Source organism: Chrysemys picta, chromosome 3 (genome assembly GCF_011386835.1).
Source record: "Chrysemys picta bellii isolate R12L10 chromosome 3, ASM1138683v2, whole genome shotgun sequence".
Lineage (NCBI taxonomy): Eukaryota > Metazoa > Chordata > Testudines > Emydidae > Chrysemys > Chrysemys picta.
Window position 1 is genome coordinate 239,537 of NC_088793.1, and position 22,853 is coordinate 262,389.

Sequence of the window (22,853 nt, forward strand, 5' to 3'; positions counted from 1 at the left end):
CTGTTTATTTGCTCTTTGTGTACAGGCTGCATAGCTGGGCAGTGGGCCCTTGAATAAGTAGATGAGACAGGCTTGTTTGCTGGTGGTTTGGTAAAGGCCACACAGCTCTAAGCCTCGGAGCTTTGATCAACTCTGCTGTTAGCAGTCTCTGAGTGGTTAATTGCTCCTTGGTGGAGAGAGGCGGAGCTAAGCAAGGAGATTTGGACTATAAAGAGTCACTTGTCAGGTGAATTTGAGAGCCATAAACAGAGACAGCTAACGGAGTTTCAAAGGGCATTTGGAAAGGGAACGTGAGAAACTTTCCTTCCAGTGTCAGCTCTACGCGTGATTTCAAGATAGCCAGCAATGAACAGTGGTGGTGAATGCAATGGATGTGCCATGTTTTCTTTCATACCTGAACCCAGAAGGGACTTCCTGTGAAGTAAGTGCAAGCTGGTGGCTGTGTTGGAGGAGAAGATTCTTGGATTGGAGGAGCAAGTAGAAATGCTACTGAGAATCAGAGAAGCTGAGGACATCCCATATAGTTAGGCTCAGGAAGTATCAGCATCCCTGATTCAAGAAAGAAAGGAGCTTGCCACTGAAGAACTGGAGAGAGAGGAAGTCAGAAAGGAAGCCTTGGAGCACATAACCACTGGAGGCAAGAGGTCAAAGTGACAATCTACATGACTGGAGATAGAGAACAGGACTAGAAGGAATTCCACAGCTAAAAGTTTCCAATTGATACCACATCCAAAACATGGAAACTGTGGACAACACCTCTCATGATCCAGTTGGTCCAAGGGAATGGAGAGATGTATGTGACACACCTGTGGACAGCAACTCAGCCCCACCTACAAGAAAAATCACAGAGTCCTCCAACCGTCCAAGGAAGATTCAATATGCACAAGAACCCAAACATTCTGCAAGGAACAGGCAGACAGTAGGACTGTCACTCTAAGATTAGACAGGCTTTTTAAGTCAACAGGAAAGGATCCATTGGTGTTGCTTCATATCTGCAGTAATGACACTGTTTCACGGGATATCTTGCAGATAATAGATGACATCAAGGAACTCAGAAGCTTGCTGAAGAATGAGCAAGAGATCTTCTCGGAGATCCTTCCTGTCCTACGAACAAAAGAAGACCACAGGCAGAAGATTCTGGAAGTGAACCGCTGGCTAGGTAGGTGGTGGAAGGTTTTGGTTTTGTAGAACGTTGGTCTACCTTCTATGTGGCGAGCAGCTGAATAGTTTGGAAGGAAGACAGGCTGGCTGGAGTAGTCAAGAGGACATTAAACTAATAACAAAAGGAGCAGGGGAGTGGAGGGGGTAAAAAGAGGGAAGATATGAGAACTCAGCACACAATTGAAATGTTGAGAACAAAATTAATTAAGGAACCAAAGGACATGAAGAGTAGAAATTAGGGCTGTCACGCGATTAAAAAAAATTAACCGTGATTAATCACGCTGTTCAATGATAGAATACCATTTATTTTAAATATTTTTAGATGTTTACTACATTTTCAAATATATTAATTTCAGTTACAACACAAAATACAAAGTGCACAGCGCCCACTTTATATTTTTTATTACAAATATTTGCACTGAAAACAAAAAATTATTTTTCAATTCATCTCATACAAGTACTGTAGTTTAATCTCTTACGAAAGTTGAATTTACAAATGTTGAATTATGTAAAAAAAAAAGCTGCATTCAAAAACAAAACAGTGTAAACCTTTAGAGCCTACAAGTCCACTCAGTCCCACTTCTTGGTCAGCCAATCACTCAGACAAATAAGGTTGGTTACAATTTGCAGGAGATAATGCTGCCTGCTTCTTGTTTACAATGTCACCTGAAAGTGAGAACAGGCATTTGCATGGCACTGTTGTAGCTGGCATTGCAAGATATTTACGTGCCAGATGCACTAAAGATTCATATATCCCTTCATGCTCTAACCACCATTCCAGAGGACATGCGTCCATGCTGATGATGGGTTCTGCTTCATAACAATCCAAAGCAGAGCAGACCGATGCATGTTCGTTTTCATCATTTGAGTCAGATGCCACCAGCAGAAGGTTGATTTTCTTTTTTGGTGGTTCGGGTTCTGTAGTTTCCGCATCGGAGTGTCACTTTTTTAAGACTTCTGAAAGCATGCTCCGCACTTCGTCCCTCTCAGATTTTGGATGGCACTTCCGATTCTTAAACCTCGAGTCGAGTGCTGCAGCTATTTTTAGAAATCTCACATCGGTACTTTTTTTGCGTTTTGTCAAATCTGCTGTGAAATGTTCTTAAAATGAACATAATAATTAATGGAGATATCCCATCTCCTAGAACTGGAAGGGACCTTGAAAGGTCATCGAGTCCAGCCCCCTGCCTTCACTAGCAGGACCAAGTACTGATTTTGCCCCAGATCCCCAAGTGGCCCCCTCAAGGATTGAACTCACAGCCCTGGGTTTAGTAGGCCAATGCTCAAACCACTGAGCTATCCCTCCCCCCCCATATGCTGGGTCATCATCCGAGACTGCTATAACATGAAATATATGCAGAATGTGGGTAAAACAGAAGATGACACACAATTCTCCCCCCAAGAAGTACAGTCAAAATTTAATTGATGCATTATTTTTTTAACAAGCATCATCAGCATGTCCTCTGGAATGGTGACCGAAGCATGAAGGGGCATACGAATGTTTAGCATATCTGGCATGTAAATACCTTGCAATGCCAGCTACGAAAGTGCCATGCAAACACCTGTTCTCACTTTCAGGTGACACTGTAAATAAGAAGCAGGCAGCAGTATCTCCCGTCAATGTAAACAAACTTGTTTGTCTTAGCAATTAGCAGAATACGAAGTAGGACTGAGTGGACTTGTAGGCTCTAAAGTTTTACACAGTTTTGTTTTTGAGTGCAGTTATGTAACCAAAAAATAAATAAATCTGCATTTGTAAGTTACATTTTTACAATAAAAAGATTGCACTTCAGTACTTGTATGAGGTGAATTGAAAAATACTATATCTTTTGTTTATCATTTTTACAGTGCATATTTGTAATAACAAATATAAAGTGAGCACCGTGCACTTTGTATGCTGTGTTGTAATTGAAATTAATATTGAAAATGTAGAAAAACATCCAAAAATATTTAATAAATTTCAATTGGTATTCTATTGTTATAAAGTGCGATTAATTTTTTTTTTAGTTAATCGCGTGAGTTAACGGCGATTAATTGACAGATTATTGAATTGCCTATACACCAATGCTAGGAGCCTGGGTAACAAACAAGAGGAATAGGAATTTCTCATTCATGAACATAAATTTTATCTGGTTGGTGGTTGTGAAACATGGTGGGATGATTCCCATGATTGGAATGTTAAAAATCAAAGGTTACAACCTATTTAGGAAAATCGAGTGGGCAAAAGTGGAGGGGGAGTGGCACTATGTCCAAAATGGCATTACCTCTTTCCTATCACTGATAACCAGGAAGAAAATTATCTTGAATATTTACAAATCAATGTCCTAACAGATAGAGCACAAGATGGGGTATTGATCTGTGTCTGCTACAGACCACCAAATCACGCTAGTGAACAGGATGAGTGGCTCCTATAATGTGTAGGAAAAAATTGCTGTGATATCCTGGAATACTTCAGTATGAGTAATGTATGCTGGAGGTCTCATGATGCCAGTATTAAAACATCCTTGGTATATTACAGGTAAATTTCCTAACTCAGAAAGCATTACATCCAACATGAAAGCAGTCTATACGAGACCTCATCTTGACAGATAAAGAGGAATTTTTAGTTCTGTGATCAGTTAACAGTAACTTCAGTACAATCATGACTTGATCACATTTATATTCTGTTTGCACACTAAAGTCGAGGCCAATGATATACATATATATACACACACTTGGGGCTTTAAAAGGACCAACTTCACAAAGCTGAAAACAATTATGAGCCAAATCAACTGGGAGGAAGAATTTAATCAAAAAATGTGACTGATAATTTGGAATTGTTTAAGAACACTTTATTAGATGCTCAAAAAGCCACAAATGAGGAAGAAGGCTGGATTGGTTAAAAAACTAATTTGGTTTAGAAGGGAAGTAAAGACAGCTATATATAATATATATAAACAAATGGAAGAAAGGGGAATGAATATAAATGAATATAAATAGCAATGAATATAAATCAGAAACTAGGAATTGTAGAAACTTGATAAGGGAAGCAAAGGGACACAAGGAAAACTCTATGGCCAGCAGAATTAAGAACAAGAAGGATTTTTTAAAGTATATTGTTGAAAAAAGAATCCTAACAAGGCATTACTGGTTGGAAATGATAGAATCATCAAATATAATGCAGAAAAGGAAGAAGTATTCGGTAAATGTTTCTGCTCTCTATTTGGATAAAAAAAAAAAAAAAAAAAAAAAAAAACCACCAGATATCATATTATATAACACTTTCTATTCCATTGGTATCTCAGGAGGGTGTTAAACAGCAGCTACTGAAGTCAGACATTTTAAAATCAGTAGGTCTGGATAACTTGCATCCAAGAGTTTTAAAAGAGCTAACTGAGGAGCTTACCGGATCATTAATGCTGATTTTCAATAAGTCTTGGAACAGCAGTGAAGTTCCAGAAGATTGGCTTTCTTCCAGTATTTTTAAGAGAGATGACTGGGTGATTATAGGCCTGCTAGTCTGACATGGATCCCAGGCAAGATAATGGAGTGGCTGATATGGGACTCAATTAATAAACAATTAAAGGAGGGTAATATATCCCTATCAATATGGATTTATGGAAAACAGATCCTGTCAAACTATATATTAGTGAGATTACAAATTTGGTTGATAAAGGTAATAGTATTGATGTACTATAGATTTCTGTAAGGTATTTGACTTGGTACTCAACACATTTTGAATAAAAAACTGACAAGATAAAATTAACATGGCACATATTAATGGATTAAAAGCTGGCTGAGATGTCTCAAAATGTAACTGTAAATAGGTAACCATCATCAAATGGGTGTGGTGTCTACTGCGGTACCACAGGGACCTATTCTTGGCCCTATTCTATTTAACATTTTTGTAAATGACCTGGAAGAAGGCATAAAATTAGCACTGAAAGTTTGCAGATAACACAAATTGCGGGAGTGATAAATAAGGAAGAGGATAGAGAGCACTGACAGAGAGCAATCTGTATCGGTTGGTAAACTGGGTGCCAGCAAACAATATGCATTTTAATATGGCTAAATGTAATGTATACATCTAGGAGCAAAGAATGGAGGCCATACTTACAGGATGGGAGACTCTATCCTGAGAAGCAGTGACTCTGAAAACAATTTGGGGGTCCTGGTGGATAGTCAGGTGAACATGAGATCCCCAGTGTGGTACTGTGGCCAAAACAGCTAATGCAATCCTGAAATGCACAAATTAGATAATCTTCAGTAGGAGCAAAGATGTTATTTTAACTCTGTATTTGGCAACCACTGCTCTAATACTGTATCAAGGTCTAGTGTCCACAATTCAAGAAGGATATTGATCAATTGGAGAGGGTTCAGAGAAGAGCCACGAGAACGATTAAAGGTTTAGAAAATAAGCCTTATAGTGATAGACTCAAGGAACTCAATCTACTTAACTTAAAAAGAAAATGTTAAGGGGTGACTTGACTATACTCTTTAAGTACCTATACGTGGAACAATTAGAGAAAGGTATAGCAGGACGTTGAAGCTAGACAAATTCAGACTGCAAATAAGGTGTAAAAGCTGAACAGTGAGAGCAATTCCATTGGAACAACTTACCAAAGGTCATGCTGGTTGTCTAAGATGTTCAGACCTTTCATAAGGCCAAATGTGGCCCCTATCTTCTGCAAAGCACGTGTAAATGGGATTTGCACAGAGAATAGAAGAGGAACTGAAGGAAAACAAATATCCCCCACCAAGCTGGCAGCATGGTGTGGAGTAGCTGTTGAGATGCTCTGCTGCTACCACAGCCCATAAGCTGTAATAACAGTTGGAGGATCTGTGCTTCCTTGAGGTGGGGGAATCTGCCAAGTGGTGAATGCACTGGCCATCCCACTAATGCTCCCCCACCATGAAGCTCACAGCCTCATCACCGTTGCACAAAAACTGGAAAGTAGTGGGGGATAAGTTGTGCCAGACTGGGGAATTGTGTGTGTCTGAGGGGGAAGGGGTTACTTGCAGGAGAAGAGGCCATTGTCCTGTATTTAGGACCTTTCATGCCTGCATAGGTATAGGAGACAGCACTTTGCTCTTTTATTTCTGTCTGCAAACTTGGCATTGCACTGGGTGACACCTGGAGCAACATATGATTAATAAATTCATAGGCCAGAAGGGATCATTATTATCAGCTAGTCCAGCGGTTATCAAACTGTGAGTTGGGACCACAAGGTGGGTCACGACCCCATTGTAATGGTCACCAGAGCTGGCATTTAGACTTGCTGGAGTCCAGGGATGAAGCTGAAGCCCAAGGGCCTCAGCCCTGGGTGGCGGGGCTCAGGTTACAGACCCCCCACACACCTAGGGCTGAAGCTGTTGGGCTTTGACTTTGGCTTCTCTGCCCCGGGTGTTGGGGTTCAGGCTTTGGCCCCTCAACCCAGGGCGGTGGGGCTCAGGCTTTGCCCCCCCCCCCCGGGGTCGTGTAGTAATTTTTGTCATCAGAAGAGGGTTGTGGTGTAATTAAGTTTGAGAACCGATGCTCTAGTCTGACCTTCTGTTCAACACACACCACAGAACTTCCCCAAAATAATTCTTAGAGCATATATTTTAGAAAAAATGTTTAATCTTGATTTTAAAATTGTTAGTGATGGAGAATTCACCACAACGCTTGGTAAGTTGTTCCAGTGGTTAATTACTTTCACCATTAAAAATGAACATCTTATTTCCAGCCTGTCTCTGCTAGACCGAAGAGCCCATTATTAAATATTTGTTCCCCATGTAGGTACTTATAGACTGGGATCAAGTCACCTCTTAAATCTTCCCTTTGCTAAACTAAATAGATTGAGCTCTTTGAGCCTATCACTATAAGGTCAGTTTTCTAATCCTTTAGTTATTCTTTGTTGCTCTTCTCTGCAGTTTATCAACATCCTTCTTGAATTATGGACACCAGAACTGGAAACAGTATTCCAGCAGCAGTTGCACCAGTACCAAATACAGAGGTAAAATAACCTCTCTACTCCTACTAAAGAATCCCCTGAAACAAAATCTTACAATTAATGGGGTATGGTGACCACTGTGAGCCAGCTTAATCCAGGCCCAAGATAAGCTATGGAAAATGTGCCATTTATATAGCCCTTAAGGTTAAGGACATTGTTAAAAGGAGGGGATGGAACTCTGCAGTGAGAATTTCTCAACTTTGTTCCTTGTTTTTAGCCAGATTTCAAAGAAACGTATGCATACTTTTTGTTTTCCAGAGATCTCTTGATCTTCTATTGTCTGTGCCCAGGTCCTGTATCCTAGCAAAACAGAAAGAGGAACAATTCAGGATAGTACCATAAGGATTTTTCTTCTTGTGTTAGTTTTTCAGTTCACATAATAAACTGCAGCTTATTAATCTCGGTCATATCACTTATGAAGGGGAAGCACTGTCTTCTTCAGTGAAAAAGTTATTGTCCCCGCCTCAAACCCGGGTGAACTTGTAAAGGAATTAGAATAGGGACCAACCCATGCAATGGGAGATCTAATCCCTTCTCTTGCACTGGGGCACAATGAAGTTCTCATTATCCCAAGCCATTCATTCCCAATAGATGAGTGACTAAACTCAGCCTGGACTCTCTCACTTGATGGCAATTGCATCAGATCCCCAGCAACTCGCCAAGTTGGGACAGCACTTAAGACATCAAGGTGATGGGAATTCATATGGCACCTAAGAGAGAATAAGGACCTCAGCTGCACACCATTAGTCCCACCCAAAGTCTCATTTTCCACCTCCCTCCTCGGTAACATCTCAGGCCTAACTAAGTTTCAATATCAAGCAGCCAGCACAACCCTTTTTCAATAGCCCTCTGTGCTTCAGGCTTGGGAACCCGGAGTGTATAGCTTTCCTGTTCTAAATGGGCTGGACATCTACATCTTCACAGCATTATAACATTGAAGATATGGATGGCACAGTGTTGAGAAAAGCTACACCAGTGGTTCCCCAAATCCAGTGCCTAGTAAAGATATGATTGACTCAGGCAACAGAACAGCTCTGGTCCAGGGTGAGAGGTCAAGTTCTATCATGGATTAGAAACTGGCTAAGAGACAGAAAACAAAGAGAAGGGCTAAATTGTCAATTTTCTTCATGGCAAAAGGTTAACAGCAGGTGCCACAAAGTTCCCTTTCAAGGATGGGGCTTGCTTAATGTATTAATTATCTGGAGGAGGGGGCTAGTAGGGAGGTGACAAAATTTGCAGATGACACAAATTATGTTGACTGGTCACAGATAGAGGCAATGGGGAGAAACTTCAGAGGGATCCTAACAAACCTTGGGTAAATGAGCAGCACGATGGCAAACAAATGTCACTGAATGTTGATAAATGCAAAGATATGCACAATGGAAGGAATAATTCACTATTCACATATACTACTGACTTCTAAATGTACTGTACAAGCGAGAAAGATCTGTGGATCACTGTGGGCAGAACCAGTAAAAAACAAACAAACAAACAAAAACAAGAAAAAAAAATTTGAACGCTTAAGGAATAGGATGGTGAAAAAAAGTTATAATTACGGCTGTCAATTAATCGCAGTTAACTCACACGATTAACTCAAAAAAATTAATCGCGATTAATCGCACAGTTAAACAATAGAATACCAATTGAAATTAAATATTTGTGGATGTTTTTCTACATTTTCAAATATATTGATTTCTATTACAACATAGAATACAGCGTACAGTGCTCATTTTATATTATTTTTGATTACAAATATTTGACTGTAAAAACATAAACCAAAAAAAAAAAAAAAAAGTATTTTTCAGTTCATCTCATACAAGTACTGTAGTTCAATCTCTATCCTGAAAGTGTAACTTACAAATGTAGATATTTCTGTGTTACATAACTGCACTCAAAAACAAAACAACGTAAAAGTTTAGAGCCTACAAGTCCACTCAGTCCTATTTCTGGTTCAGCCAATCGCTAAGACAAACAAATTTGTTTACATTTACGGGAGATACTGTTGCCTGCTTCTTATTTACAGTGTCACCTGAAAGTGAGAACAGATATTCGCATGGCACTTCTGTAGCCGGCGTTGCAAGGTATTTACGTGCCAGATATGTTAAAGATTTGTACGCCCCTTCATGCTTCAGCCACCATTCCAGAGGACATATTTCCATGCTGATGATGCTCGTTAAAAAAATAATGTGTTAATTAAATTTGTGACTGAACTCCTTGGGGGAGAATTGTATGTCCCCTGCTCTGTTTTACCCACATTCTGCATATATTTCATGTTATAGCAATCTTGGATGATGACCCAGCACATGTTGTTTGATTTACGAACACGGTCATTGCAGATTTGACAAATGCAAAGAAGGTCCCTGTGATGTTCCCCTCTGGTGTTATCTAGATGGGTGATCTGCTAGGTCACTCCAATCCTTGACTCTGGGAACCAGCCTTACCCTGCTCTGCTGTGAGAACCCCCACTCCTGGGCTGTTCACGCACAGGCTCTGGCATGTAAGCTGCTCCCCGCTACTTGCAACCGAATGACACTAGCCAATATCTCCAGTCCCAGAGACAACCCTAGGAACCTCCATCTTGCAGTGTCCAGTTATGCCCCCTGGACGCTGCAAGCTTATATGACTTTGTCAATTTAACAGAAATTGATATGTACCAGGCTTGTTATCCCAAGGGGAGCCTCTGACACACTTGAAACAAAACCCACTGCTTTGGGTAGAATAAACAAATTTATTAACTATAAAAGATAGATTTTAAGTGATTATAAGTCAAAACACAAGTTAGATTTGGTCAAACGAAATAAAAGCAAAACGCATTCCAAGCTGATCTTAACATTTTCAATGCCCTTACAAACTTAGATGCTTCTCACCACAGGCTGGATGGTTGCTCTTCAGCCAGGTTCTCCCCTTTGATCAGCACTTCAGTCGCTTGGTGGTGGTGTCTGTAGATGTAGGTGGAAGAGAGAGAGAGAGAGAGCTTGACAAATGTCTCTCCCTTTTACCATGTCCTTTCTTCCCTCTTGGCTTTGCCTCCCACCCTCCCACCTTCAGAGTCAGGTGAGCATTACCTCATCGCAGTTCCAAACTGACCAAAGGAAGGGGTCTGACTCCCTTGAGAGTCTAACAGATTCTTTTGTTGCTGCCTAGGCCATCACCCTTTGTTCCTGTGTGGTTGGGATGGGAGGTGCGAACTACCTTTCTGGTCTTGGAGAGGTTTTTGCCTGGGCTTATTTTAAGCCATGGGGATATATTTTCAGCCTCATAACAACATACATGAAATTATAACCTATAACATCACTATAACAACAATGCTCAGTGCATCATGAGCCTTTCAAAGACACCCCACATGACAAACTTTGCATTGGATGCCACACAATCATTTTACAAGGATGAACATGGGGGTGCTGGGTGTCCCCCCAAGTTATAGAGCATCACAGTACCAATGTGAGATTTCTAAAAATAGCTACAGCACTTGACCAAGGTTTAAGAATCTGAAGTGCCATCCAAAATCTGAGAGGGATGAAGTGTGATGCACGCTTTCAGAAGTCTTAAAAGAGTGACACTCAGATGTGGAAACTACAGAACCCGAACGACCAAATAAGAAAATCAACCTTCTGCTGGTGGCATCTGACTCAAATGATGAAAATGAACATGCATCGGTCCACTCTGCTTTGGTTCGTTATCAAGCAGAACCCGTCATCAGCATGATGCATATCCTCTGGAATAGTGGTTGAAGCATGAAGGGACATATGAATTTTTAGCGCATCTGGCATGTAAATATCTTGCAACACTGGTAACAACAGTGCCATGCGAACGCCTGTTCTCACTTTCAGATGACATTGTAAACAAGAAGTGGGCAGCATTATCTATTGCAAACTAAACCAAACTTGTCTGTCTGAGCAATTGGCTGAAGTAGGACTGAGTGGACTTGTAGGCTCTAAAGTTTTACATTGTTTTATTTTTGAATGCAGGGGTTTTTTTGTACATAATTCAACATTTGTAAGTTCAACTTTCATGATAAAGAGATTGCACTACAGTACTTGTATTAGGTGAATTGAAATATACAATTTCTTTTGTTTTTTTACAGTGAAAATATTTGTAATCAAAAATAAATATAAAGTGAGCACTGTACACTTTATATTCTATGTTGTAATTGAAATTGATATATTTGAAAATGTAAAAACCATCCTTCTATTATTGTTTAGCAGTGCAATTAATCGTGATTAATTGTTTTAAACGCTTGACAGCCCTAGTTATAATGGCACTATTAGAGAGACAGGGTGAGTGAGGTAACATCTTTTACTGGACCAACTTCTATTGGTGAGAAAGAGAAGCTTTCGAGCCCACTTCATCTCTTGAATATCCTGGCATCAACATGGCTACAACTACGCTGCATTCAATAATGGCATTATATAAGTCAGAGGCTCTCCCTCACTGGGTATATGATGTTCAGCTCTGGTTGCCACCCAATCTACTTCTGTATGGCGAGAGATTGAAAAGATTGGACTGTTTAGTGAGGTGACAGAAGAGCAGGGATATGATAGCAGGATAAAAAAGTGACAGGCCCAGAGAAGTTGGATTCAATGTTCCTACTTACCCTCTCAATAAAAGAGCAGGGGGACAACCAACAAAATTGAAAGACATTACATTTAAAACTGATAAAAGAAAATATCTTTTTACACAATGCATAACCAACCTGTGGATCTCAATGCCACTACACATTATTGAGGCCAAGAGCTTAGCATGATTCCCAAAAGGACTGGACAGTTATATGGACAATAAGACAACTTTACTTAGTTATTGCAGGCAATACAGTATTTGCATTACTGTACACTTATTTTTTAAAAACTTTCTTTCAACCTATAAAGCCTCTTACAGGCTGCAGTACCACACAAATGTGAAAGAAAAAAATACTGCTGTAGGTGAGTTTCTATTAGCAGAGATAGTTTCACTGTGGGTATGTCTTCACTGCAGAGTTTACTTGCGTTATACACTCAAGTTACATTTCTCAAGTTAGTCAAGTTCAAGAGGCCACACTGTGAAATAACATTTGAGCTGCTGTGTCCACACTGCCATTGCACTCACCCTCATGTAACACTAAGACATCTGGGGACACATCCCACGGTTCTCTGCATTGCAGTAAGCTGAGTTGCTCTATGAATTCTTCTCCAATAAATTGCAAAGAAGCTGTCTGTCCTTACAGGGGGAACTTTGGGACAGCATTGGAGGACTAATGGCACTCAAGTGGAGCTAGCCTATGTCCACAGTACAGCAGTCATATTAGCAGCTGACAAGTGGCACTAACTCAAGCTTTAACTTATACCAACAGACAAACCAACCAATTTGAATCTAAAGCACCACCACACTCAAGTTAATAAGTTGTGTGGATGGAACTTGAGTTGGGGGTAGCTCAAATTAACTTTGCTGTGAAGAAACCCAATGGCACAGTGATCACTAAAGGCTTCTGGCTCAATGTTGTCAGAAATGATGTTACAAAAACACAAAAGCTTCCATTATGCCAACAAGAAGCAGGCACATGAAAGACAGTATTCCCATTCCAGGGCCATAACCCTTCTAAAGAGACAATACACAAATTCAGGCACAGGATGGGATACTGATTGAACAGTGACATTTTACATATAACTTATGGGTCCCCTGAATACCAGGGTGGATAAAAATCCATGTTTAAAAAAAAAAAAAAAGGGGGGGGGTTGATAAAATGCTTTTTGAGGAAAAAACCCATCTAAAGATAGTTTCAATTAAAATATATCTTTGAGCTATAATGTCTCATCATGGAATAGGGATTATAAATTCTAATTCTATAGTATGAGAATATATTCATGTAATGTTTAAGAGAAGTTTTGTAAACAAATTCCAGTCGTTCATGGATTAGGGACCCAATTTTATGGGGTTCCATGGGCTTCTGTATAGATTATTTAAGTTAATCTTTTTATCTACCCAATGGGACTCAGTGCTCAGTCCAGAAGATACCATCAGGAAGATACCATCCCACAGTATTCTTGCCGGTAAGTTAAAGAAGAATGGGCTGCATGAATGAACTATCAGGTGGACAGAAAGCTGGCTAGTTAGTCAGGCTCAACGGGTAGTGATCAATGGCTCCATGTCTAGTTGGCAGCTGGTATCAAGAGGAGTGCCCCAAGGGTCGGTTTTGTTCAATATCTTCATTAATGATCTGAAGGATGGTGTGGACTACACTCTCAGCAAGTTTGCAGATGACACTAAACTGGGAGGAGTGGTAGATACGCTGGAGGGTAGGGATAGGATACAAAGGGACCTAGACAAATTAGAGGATTGGGCCAAAAGAAATCTGATGAAGTTCAACAAGGACAAGTGCAGAGTCCTACACTTAGGACAGAAGAATCCCATGCACTGCTACAGACTAGGGACCAAGTGGCTAGGCAGCAGTTCTGCAGAAAAGGACCTAGGGGTTACAGTGGACGAGAAACTGGATATGAGTCAACAGTATGCCCTTGTTGCCAAGAAGGCTAACAGCATTTTGGACTGTATAAGTAGGAGCATTGCCAGCAGATCGAGGGACGTGATCATTCCCCTCTATTCGACACTGGTGAGGCCTCACCTGGAGTACTATGTCCAGTTTTGGGCCCCACACTACAAGAAGGATGTGGAAAAACTGGAAAGAGTCCAGTGGAGGGCAACAAAAATGATTAGGTGTCTGGAGCACATGACTTATGAGGAGAGGCTGAGGGAACTGGGATTGTTTAGTATGCAGAAGAGAAGAATGAGGGGGGATTTGATAGTTGCTTTCAACTACCTGAAAGGGGGTTCCAAAGAGGATGGATCTAGACTGTTCTCAGTGGTACCAGATGACAGAACAAGGAGTAATGGTCTCAAGTTGTAGTGTTGGAGGTTTAGGTTGGATATTAGGAAAAACTTTTCACTAGGAGGGTGGTGAAGCACTGGAATGGGTTACCTAGGGAGGTGGTGGAATCTCCTTAGAGATTTTTAAAGGTCAGGCTTGACAAAGCCCTGGCTGGGATGATTTATTTGGGGATTGGTCCTGCTTTGGGCAGGGGGTAGGACTAGATGACCTCCTGAGGTCCCTTCCAACCCTGATATTCTATGATTCTATGATCAGAGCTGCTTAGTTTTGCAGTTCTCAAACTGTCACATAGCCACAGTATATTACCTGTAGCAAAAAGGAAAAAAAAAAATTTGTCATCCAGAAACAACCATAGATGAATTTGTGATAAGGACCAGCAGATTACAAAAAGAGATAATTGATGAACAAATTGCCCGGTTTCTTTATGCAACAAACTCTCCTTTGCATATGATTGAGAACCCACACTTCATTAACATGGTTCAGTCATTAAGACCAGGATACAGTCCACCCAACAGAGCAGATGTCGCAGGCAAGTTGCTGGATAAAGTGTATGAAAGAGAAATTGAGCAGTGTGCAAACGGTCTAGAGAGTAAAATTGTTAACCTGAGTCTTGATGGGTGGAGCAATGTCCACAATAACCCTGTTGTATGTGCTTGTGTGACAACAGAAGAAGGGAATGTCTTCCTTACAGAAACAATTAATACATCAGGAAATGCACACACAGCAGAATACTTACAAGAAGTAGCAGTAAAAGCTATAACAAACTGAAAAAAAATGCAAATGTCTAGTATGCAGCTTGGTCACAGACAATGCTTCAAATGTATCCAAGATGAGAAGAAATTTAGAGTCCCAAGCTAATAAAATACGGTTGCAGTTCTCATTTGATGCACCTCCTAGCCAAAGACTTCAGCGTTCCAGAAATAAAGGCTAATGTTGTTGAAATTGCAAAATACTACTGTAACAACCACTTTGCAGCAGCTGCTCTGAAAAAAGTGGGAGGAACCAAGCTAACTCTCCCACAAGATGTGCAATGGAACTCAGTAGTGGACTGTTTTGAGCATTATATGAAGAACTGGCCTAATCGGATGACAGTTTGTGAACAAAATCGTGAAAAAATAGATGGGACTGTCTGTTAGGGGGCTTATTCCTTCACCCTCTCACTTCCCTGGTCCTTCTCGCATGAACAGAGAGCAATAATACCCGAAGTCCAAAGGCGCAAACAATTGGATGTTTATTGGGGTGAACTTCCAGCAAGCATGATTCCAGTTTCCTTCCTCAGTGTCCCCATTCCCAGCTCTGACACCACAGAGCCATCCCTGTTCCCATTCCCTGTTCCCCTTCCCCACTTAGCAAAGCATGATTCCAATTTTCCCACCCCCATTCCCTGTTCCCATTCCCCCCCTTACTTCCTGATTGACTGCAGACTATATAGTAAAACTTGAGTTGTGCTTAGCTATACCTTAACCAATCATTTTACTGAAATTTAACTAACCAATCCTAACATACTGTAACATGGTTATTTAACCAATTATATTTCACCACCTTAATTGGTTTACACCCAACAAAATTAATTATACAGCAGACAGAAACAATTACAGAACCAGACAGAAACCATGCAAACAAACATACAAAACAATACAGAAGCGAGGATTTCACAACTACATCTATACAGACATAAGGGTTTTCCAACTGTCTCTATTGATAAGTGAGTTCTTACCAGACAGAAAACTATCAACCTAAGTTTCCTTTTACATCTTCTAGGCTCTTCCCTTTCTCTGGAGGTGACAGGAATATCAGGACAGGATTCAAGTATCAGAGGGGTAGCCGTGTTAGTCTGAATCTGTAAAAAGCAACAGAGGGTCCTGTGGCACCTTTAAGACTAACAGAAGTATTGGGAGCATAAGCTTTCGTGGGTAAGAACCTCACTTCTTCAGATGCAAGTAATGGAAATTTTCAGAGGCAGGTATAAATCAGTATGGAGATAACGAGGTTAGTTCAATCAGGGAGGGTGAAGTGCTCTGCTAGCAGTTGAGGTGTGAACACCAAGGGACAGGATTGTATTCCTAACAGCCCAATAGCACCTTATTTCCATGGGACTAGTTTGGGATGTGAGGATGTGACCGTTCACTTCTCAGCTTAGGGCTGCCTCTGCTGCTTCGCCAAAGGCCTTACTTAGCCTAAGAACAGAGCCTCAGACTGTCCCAGTACGACAAGGCCCTTACACAAACAGACAGGGATTCTGATTCTCTCTTTTATACCTCTACAACTAGCTAAGTGATCACAATACACGTAAATTCCTAAAGTATAGGCCTTTACAGACAGGCCTGGATATCTATATCCTAACACTGTCACAGCCAAAATTCTCAACATTGGGCTTAAGAGAAACGTTGAACACCTGCTGAGTACCCTGAAGCCTATTTCTGTAGCCTTGAACAAAATGCAGGGAAATAGCTGTTTTATTGTTGATGCTGTTGACATTTGGAAGGAACTGAGTGAAACCTTTAAAAGAGAAATATGCAATGAAAGAGTTAAATTACAAGCATTAAAAAAAATGAATGGGACAAGCACTATCTCCAGCTCATTTTCTTGCAAATATTCTCAATATTCCATACGAGGGTCAACCCTTAACTGCTGAAGAGGAGGAGTTGACTATAACATGGACATCCAGGAATCATCCCTCCATAATGCCAACTATAATAAACTTCAGAGCTAAGGGTGAACCATTCAAGGAATATGTGTTTGCTGATGATGTTTTAAAGACAGTCACATCAGTGAACTGGTGGAAGTCACTTAAGCACTTGGATTCAGAGACTGTTGAAGTGATAATCTCACTTTTAACCAAATTAAGAAATCGTTTGGGTCCTGAAAAAGCAGGAAAGCTTGTTTTTCTTTTCCAGATTATGAACAAACAGGAAAATGAAGGTGAAGACGACTGAGTTAGCTGCAGAAGCCAATATTTTAGGTTTCTTATGTTGACCTGGCTGACATAGTCGATTTAATTTTTGTTTTTTAAATATTTCATTTAACTATTTTAGTTAAAAACAATTTTAAAAAACTTGGATGTTTAACTAAATTCAAAAATTCATGTTTGTTTTGTTAAAAGATTATGTTTACTGTTGAAGAAAAAAATCCAGAATACATAATGTTGTTGTTTTCATTAAATATAAGAACGGCCATACTGGATCAGACCAACGGTCCATCTAGCCCAGTATCCTGTCCTCTGACAGTGGCCAATGGCAAGTGCCCCAAAGGGAATGGACAGACAGGTTATCATCAAGTGATCCATGCAGTCACCCAATCCCAGCTTCTGGCAAAGAAAACAATTTAAATGTCTGTCTGGTAATGTTCTCCTCCTATTACAGCATGGCAAGAAAATCCTCCAAATATTAATGATTAACCTGTTGAATTGGAGATAGTTCACCTCCCAAGGACTTCAAAAATACCTGCTTCAATTACCTTTGGTAAATGAAATAACCAATCAATCATACATTTTCTGATATAGCTGTAAAACTAATCTGAAAAGTTTTCAAAAGTAACCACTTTAAAAATGTATAGTGTGTACCTTCTAAAAATGAAACCTACATCTATCTCTGAGTTGTGAAGAATATGTATTAAGGTTATAACAACCAACAAGAATGCACTTTTATGTAGAAATCCATGATTAAATCAAGTCTTCCTGACTAGTGATTTAAATCAACTTGATTTAAATCAAATCCACCCTGCTGAACACTGTTTGAACACTTGCAGAAATATTTGTAATTAACAACACTCAACAATTCCAGTGCAGTTGTTATGTGTCTGATGAGATGTTAATCAAGGTGCTTACAGGTTTCAGAGTAGCAGCCGTGTTAGTCTGTATCCGCAAAAAGAACAGGAGTACTTGTGGCACCTTAGAGACTAACAAATTTATTAGAGCATAAGCTTTCGTGGACTACAGCCCACTTCTTCGGATGCACATGGATAAGGAGGGGTCAGCCTCAGCACCAAATGTCCATGTGTTGTGTGTGGAAAAGTGTATTCCTGCTGCTAAAACTCTATTACAGTTTCTATGGGCAGTTAACCAGGTTCAAAAGATCTGAATGAATGCCATTTTGGTTCCACCATACAACTCCCTAAAACCTGTATCTTCAGTTCCAGTCCATGCAGTGCTCGGTCCCTTTCTGAGGTGATCAGTGCGTGGACCTGGCTCTCATGTCACACTCAAGCTCTGTCTAGACTCACATTATTTTGAATGCCCTGCAACATTATATTTGAATGCCTTAAGTGTCATTGAAAGAAGTTTAAATGTTATCATCTAGACAAATGCTCTCCTGGTTCCAGCAGCTCAAAGCATCAGACCAGTCCCTAGCCCAGTCAAGCAAACTTGTGCCAGATCAGTTTCTTAATATAGATTGTTATTATCTATAGTAACATAGTGCCTAGGAGCCCTCCTCGTGGCCCAGGATACCACTGTGCTAGGCCCTGCACAAACACAGAACAAAACGTACTCCCCCACCCCTGAGAGTTTATAATCTAACTATAGGGCAAGAGACACCAGATGGACACAGAGGTATACAAGGGAACGTGATGATAGGCTGTTGTCTCTATTTACCAGCTTTGCAGTTTGCGCCTTTTCCACCTTCAGAGACAAGCTGCCGCTTTCCGGCCGAGAACACGCCAGTGACTCGAGCCGGGCGCCCCGGACACGGAGACAGCCCCTGCCCTGGAGAGCTCACAGCCCCGTCTGACACAAGTCAGCGGGGCACAGAGCGGGGAGCTGGCGGGACGAGCTCAGCCAGGCGCTGCCACTTGGCCCCCGGCGCCCAGGACCGGCGCAGAGCACAGCGCGGGGAGAGGGCGGCTGAGCTGCCTGGAGCGGGGAGTGTCCGGGAAGAGGAGGCGGGCAGCAAGCACTTACCGAACAGCCGCCGCTCCGCATGGCGCGCGCCCCACTACCGCCTCATCGCTCTGCGCCACGCACAAACATCGGTGATCACCCACGTGACCCAACCAGGCTAGTAGTGACATCATCTTACCGCGCCTCAACCATAGAGTCAAACCCTCCGCCGGCGCAGCCGTTTCCGAGAGTGCCACGCCCCCTCCCACTCTGGCGGACCCGACCCAACCCGCAGGCAGGAGCAGGAGTCGGTGTCCTGTGACCGCAGCCCGAGGCGGCGCGGGCCCGGCTGCTTACCCCGTCCTCTGATGCCAGCCCCACAACCCACTCTGCCCTATTCCATTGGCTCCCCTTGGTGGCATCAAACACAGGCTTCGTACCTTTGCCTTGGGGCCCTTCCTAGCCTAGCCCAAGAAAACCAGCCTCCTCGGAGTCCCTTCCAAACCCAGCTAGCTGGCCATGCCCAGGCAGGTGGCCAGCTGTGAGTATTGCTCACTGAGCCAAAATTACTATTGGCAGCTGGAGGGGCAGGTGAGGACTGGGTGGCAGGAGTGGGGTTATGGGAGCTGGAGAGAGAGGCTGCCTGTGCAGTCTCCTCCTAATCATGAACTACCACTGAATCATCTTCTGAGCTATCTGAATCACAAGGTCACCTGTTCCTTCTGGCTCATTTGACTTCTCCCCCTTCCCCAACTAGCTGAAACAAGAAGCTTAGGACATATCTTTTGAGTAGCCATCAAACTGTCACCATAATGGTGCTGCATTCCCATTTGTGTCCTTTAGGGTTTGTCTGGCCTAGATTATAAACCCAGAAAGGACCATTGTAATCATAATCATCTAGTTTGATTTAGAAGTGTGTTGTTAGAACACAGAATCATATAGGACTGGAAGGGACCTCAAGAGGTCATTTAATCCAGTCCCCTGCACTCCTGGTAGGACTAAGTATTATCTGCACCAGGGGTCTCAAACTCAATTTACCTTAGGGCCAGTGCCAGTCCTCAAATCCTCCCAGCAGGCCAATAATGTCACACATGCCACCCAGAACCTGCCCCCCCAAACTTCGCCCCCCACCTGCCTAAGGCTCTGGGATAGGGTGACCAGATGTCCCATTTTTATAAGGGCAGTCCTGTTTTTTGGGACTTTTTCTTATATAGGCACCTATTACCCCCACCTCCGTCCCATTTTTTCCACAGTTGCTATCTGGTTACCCTACTCTGGCAGGGAGTTTGGGTTGGGGAGGAGGTCTGGGGTAGGGGATTGGGGTGCAGGGTTCAGGCTCTGGGAGGGAGTTTGGGTGCAGAAGGGGTGAGAGGTTGGACTCTGGGAGGGAGTTTGGGTGCTGGGTGCAGGCTCTGGGCTGGGGCAGGGGGTGCAGGAGGATGGGGTGGGGTTGCAGGCTCTGGGAGGGAGTTTAGGGGTGGAAGGGGTGTAGGTGCTGGGAGGGAGTCTGGGGGTGGGAGGGGACGTGTGGGAAAGGGGAGGGGGTGTAGGCTCTGGGAGGCACGGCTGCCCAGAGGATTCAGGGAGCCTGGGGGCAAAGTAATTTAGGGGGCCTCTTCCATAAAAAAGTTGCATTATTATAGAATACTATATTCTCATGGGGGCCTCTCCGAGCCCAGGGGCTTGGGGCAAATTGCCCCACTTGCCCTCCCGGGCGGCCCTACTGGGAGGGGGTCAGGGTATGTGGCACTTACCTGGTGCTCCAAGGCAGGGTGGGCCGCGCCCGGGCCTCCACAAGCTGCTGCCCCCAAGCACCACCCCCACAGCTTCCAATTGGCCGCAGAGGTGCTCAGGGCAGGGGCATCGCATAGAGGCACAGCCCTGCCCCAGGGAGAGGCTGGCAGACAGGTGGAGCGAGCAGGCAGAAGCCACTCAGCTCCACTGCACTGCTGGTGGTGAGTGGGGCCCTGGGCCATTTTAAATCACCAGGGGGGAGTGCCCCGGGGCAGCAGGTGGGGCCAAGGGAGAGATCTGGCCCCAAAATGCTGGAGCCCCGTGGGCCACATTGGGGAGGTTTTCAGGCCGCAGATGGCCTGTGGGCCGGGAGTTTGAGACCTCTGATTTAGACCATCCCTGCTTATCTAATCTGCTCTTAAAAATCTCCAACAATGGAGATTCCACAACCTCTCTAGGCACTTTATTACATTGCTTAACCACTGTGACAGTTAGGAAGTTTTTCCTAGTGTCCAACCTAAAACTTCCATGTTAGCTAATGTGTTATAGAAGACTAGTTTAATGGTTGAAGCACAAGCCTAAGGTTTGAGAGACTTGGGATCAATTCTCTGCTCCACAGAGACTTCCTGGGTAACCTTGAGCAAGTCACTTAGCCTATCTGTGCCTCAGTTCCCCATTTGTAAATGGGGATAATACTACTTCTCTATTTCATGGTGGTGTTGTGAGGATAAAGATGGTGAAGTTCTCAGATACTGTAAAAATAGGAGCCAGCCATACAAGAACCTTAGAAAAAAGCCTAGTGTAAACAAGGCAGTGAAATTATGGGGTCTAAATGAGTTGTTACCACCCAGGAGAAAGATCTTGGAGTCATTTATGATAGTTCTCTGAAAATATCTGCTCAATATGCAATGGTAGTCAAAAAGCTAACAATCCTAGAAACCATTAGGAAAGAGATAACAAGCCAGAAAATATCATAATGCCACTATATAAATCCACTGTACTCCCACACCTTGAATAAGGCATGCAGTTCTATTTGCCCCATTTCAAAAAAGACATATTAGAACTGGAAAAAGTACAGAGAAGGGGTACAAAAATGATTAGGAGCATAGATCAGCTTCTGTATGAGGAGAGATTAAAAAGACTTGGACTGTTCAGCTTGGAAAAGAGATGACTGAAGTGATATATTATAGAGCTCTATAAAACCATGAATGGTGTGGAGAAAATAAATAAGGAAGTGTTATTTACCCCTTCACATAGCACAAGAACCAGGTATCACTCAATGAAATGAATAGGCTCGGTTAAAACAAATGGAAGTACTTCTTTACACAACATACAGTCACCCTGTGGAACTCATTGCCAGGAGATGTTGTGAAGGACAAAAGTATAACTGAGTTTAAAAAATAGATAAGTTATAGCGGATAGGTCCAACAATGGCTACTAGCCAAGATGGTCAAGGATGTAATCCATGCTCTGGGTGTCCCTAAACCCCTGACTGCTAGAAGCAGGGACTGGATGATGGGGGTGGATCACTCAATACGTTGCCCTGTTCTGTTCACTCCCTCTGAAGTATCTGGCACTGGGCATAGGCATCCTCAGAAGACAGGATACTGGTCTAGATGGACCATCAGTCTGACCTGGTATGGCCTTTCTTATGTAGATAATCACAACGATCCGTTTTGGCCTTAGAATCTTTGAATGGATTTATCCTTCTCTCCCCTTTCTGCGTTAACTCCTCTCCTCCCGGATCTTTCATGGAATTCCTCCCTCCCTCTCCTCTCACGTCTGCGTTCTTCCCCTTCCCCAACCTCATCTTCCTATCTTCCCTCTTTCCACAGGTAGCACATACTCAAGGCCAATAAAACCACCATGCCAGGGCCCCAACTACTCATGCACAGCTGGATGGGTCACCCCACAACTGGCTTCTCGGGGTTCCCCGCCGCATGCAGCACTCATCGAGCTGGGCAGTGCGGGGGTGGGGGAGGAAGCGATGCCGTGCTGGGCGATGGCGGGGGAGCCACTGTCAATAGGCAGGGGCTGGACCGTGTCGCCCGGGAGTGAGTCACTTTCCTTCCCGAAGCCCGCCCCGGGCCCCACACTCCGCTTCCGCCCGGAAGCGCTTTTCGATCTGCTCCGGAAGCGGAAGGGGCATTAGCAAGATGGCGGCGGCGGCAGAGGTGGCGCCGGCGGGAGCCGGCTCCGAGTCTCCGGCCCCGCCGGTGTGCGTGCTGGTGCTGGGCATGGCGGGCTCTGGGAAAACCACCCTGGTGCAGGTGATGAGACGAGACCCGGGGGAGGGCCCCCTCCCGGGCCG

General features: G+C 43.0%; 2 protein-coding genes across 20 annotated transcripts in view; one reads left to right on the plus strand and one right to left on the minus strand.

Annotated features, from left to right (window-relative positions):
• The window catches only part of ZNF512 (zinc finger protein 512), a 57,479-nt gene extending 38,446 nt beyond the window's left edge, over positions 1-19,033 (minus strand). For 2 of the 18 annotated variants that reach the window (XM_065590010.1, XM_005313259.5), the window contains exons 1-3: positions 18,890-18,973; positions 7,378-7,433; positions 5,258-5,378 (exon numbers count right to left, since the gene is read on the minus strand). Coding sequence is in view for 4 of the 18 variants with exons in the window: in XM_065589996.1 (XP_065446068.1) it covers positions 10,001-10,072; positions 18,890-19,002 (185 nt within the window). In the remaining 14 variants the exon portion in view is untranslated. Of the gene's footprint in view, positions 1-5,257; positions 5,379-7,377; positions 7,434-9,981; positions 10,073-15,709; positions 15,833-18,583 lie in introns of all 18 variants that reach the window. The other 16 variants (XM_065589998.1, XM_065589997.1, XM_065590009.1 and 13 more) reach the window with 15 other exon arrangements.
• Positions 19,034-20,769: 1,736 nt separating this feature from the next.
• GPN1 (GPN-loop GTPase 1) overlaps positions 20,770-22,853 on the plus strand; it is a 56,436-nt gene continuing 54,352 nt past the window's right edge. The window contains exon 1 of one of the 2 annotated variants that reach the window (XM_005313257.4): positions 20,770-22,812. In XM_005313257.4, coding sequence (XP_005313314.3) covers positions 22,699-22,812 — 114 coding nt within the window. In that variant the 5' untranslated portion in view covers positions 20,770-22,698. The remainder of the gene's footprint in view (positions 22,813-22,853) is intronic. The other variant, XM_042845499.2, reaches the window with a different exon arrangement.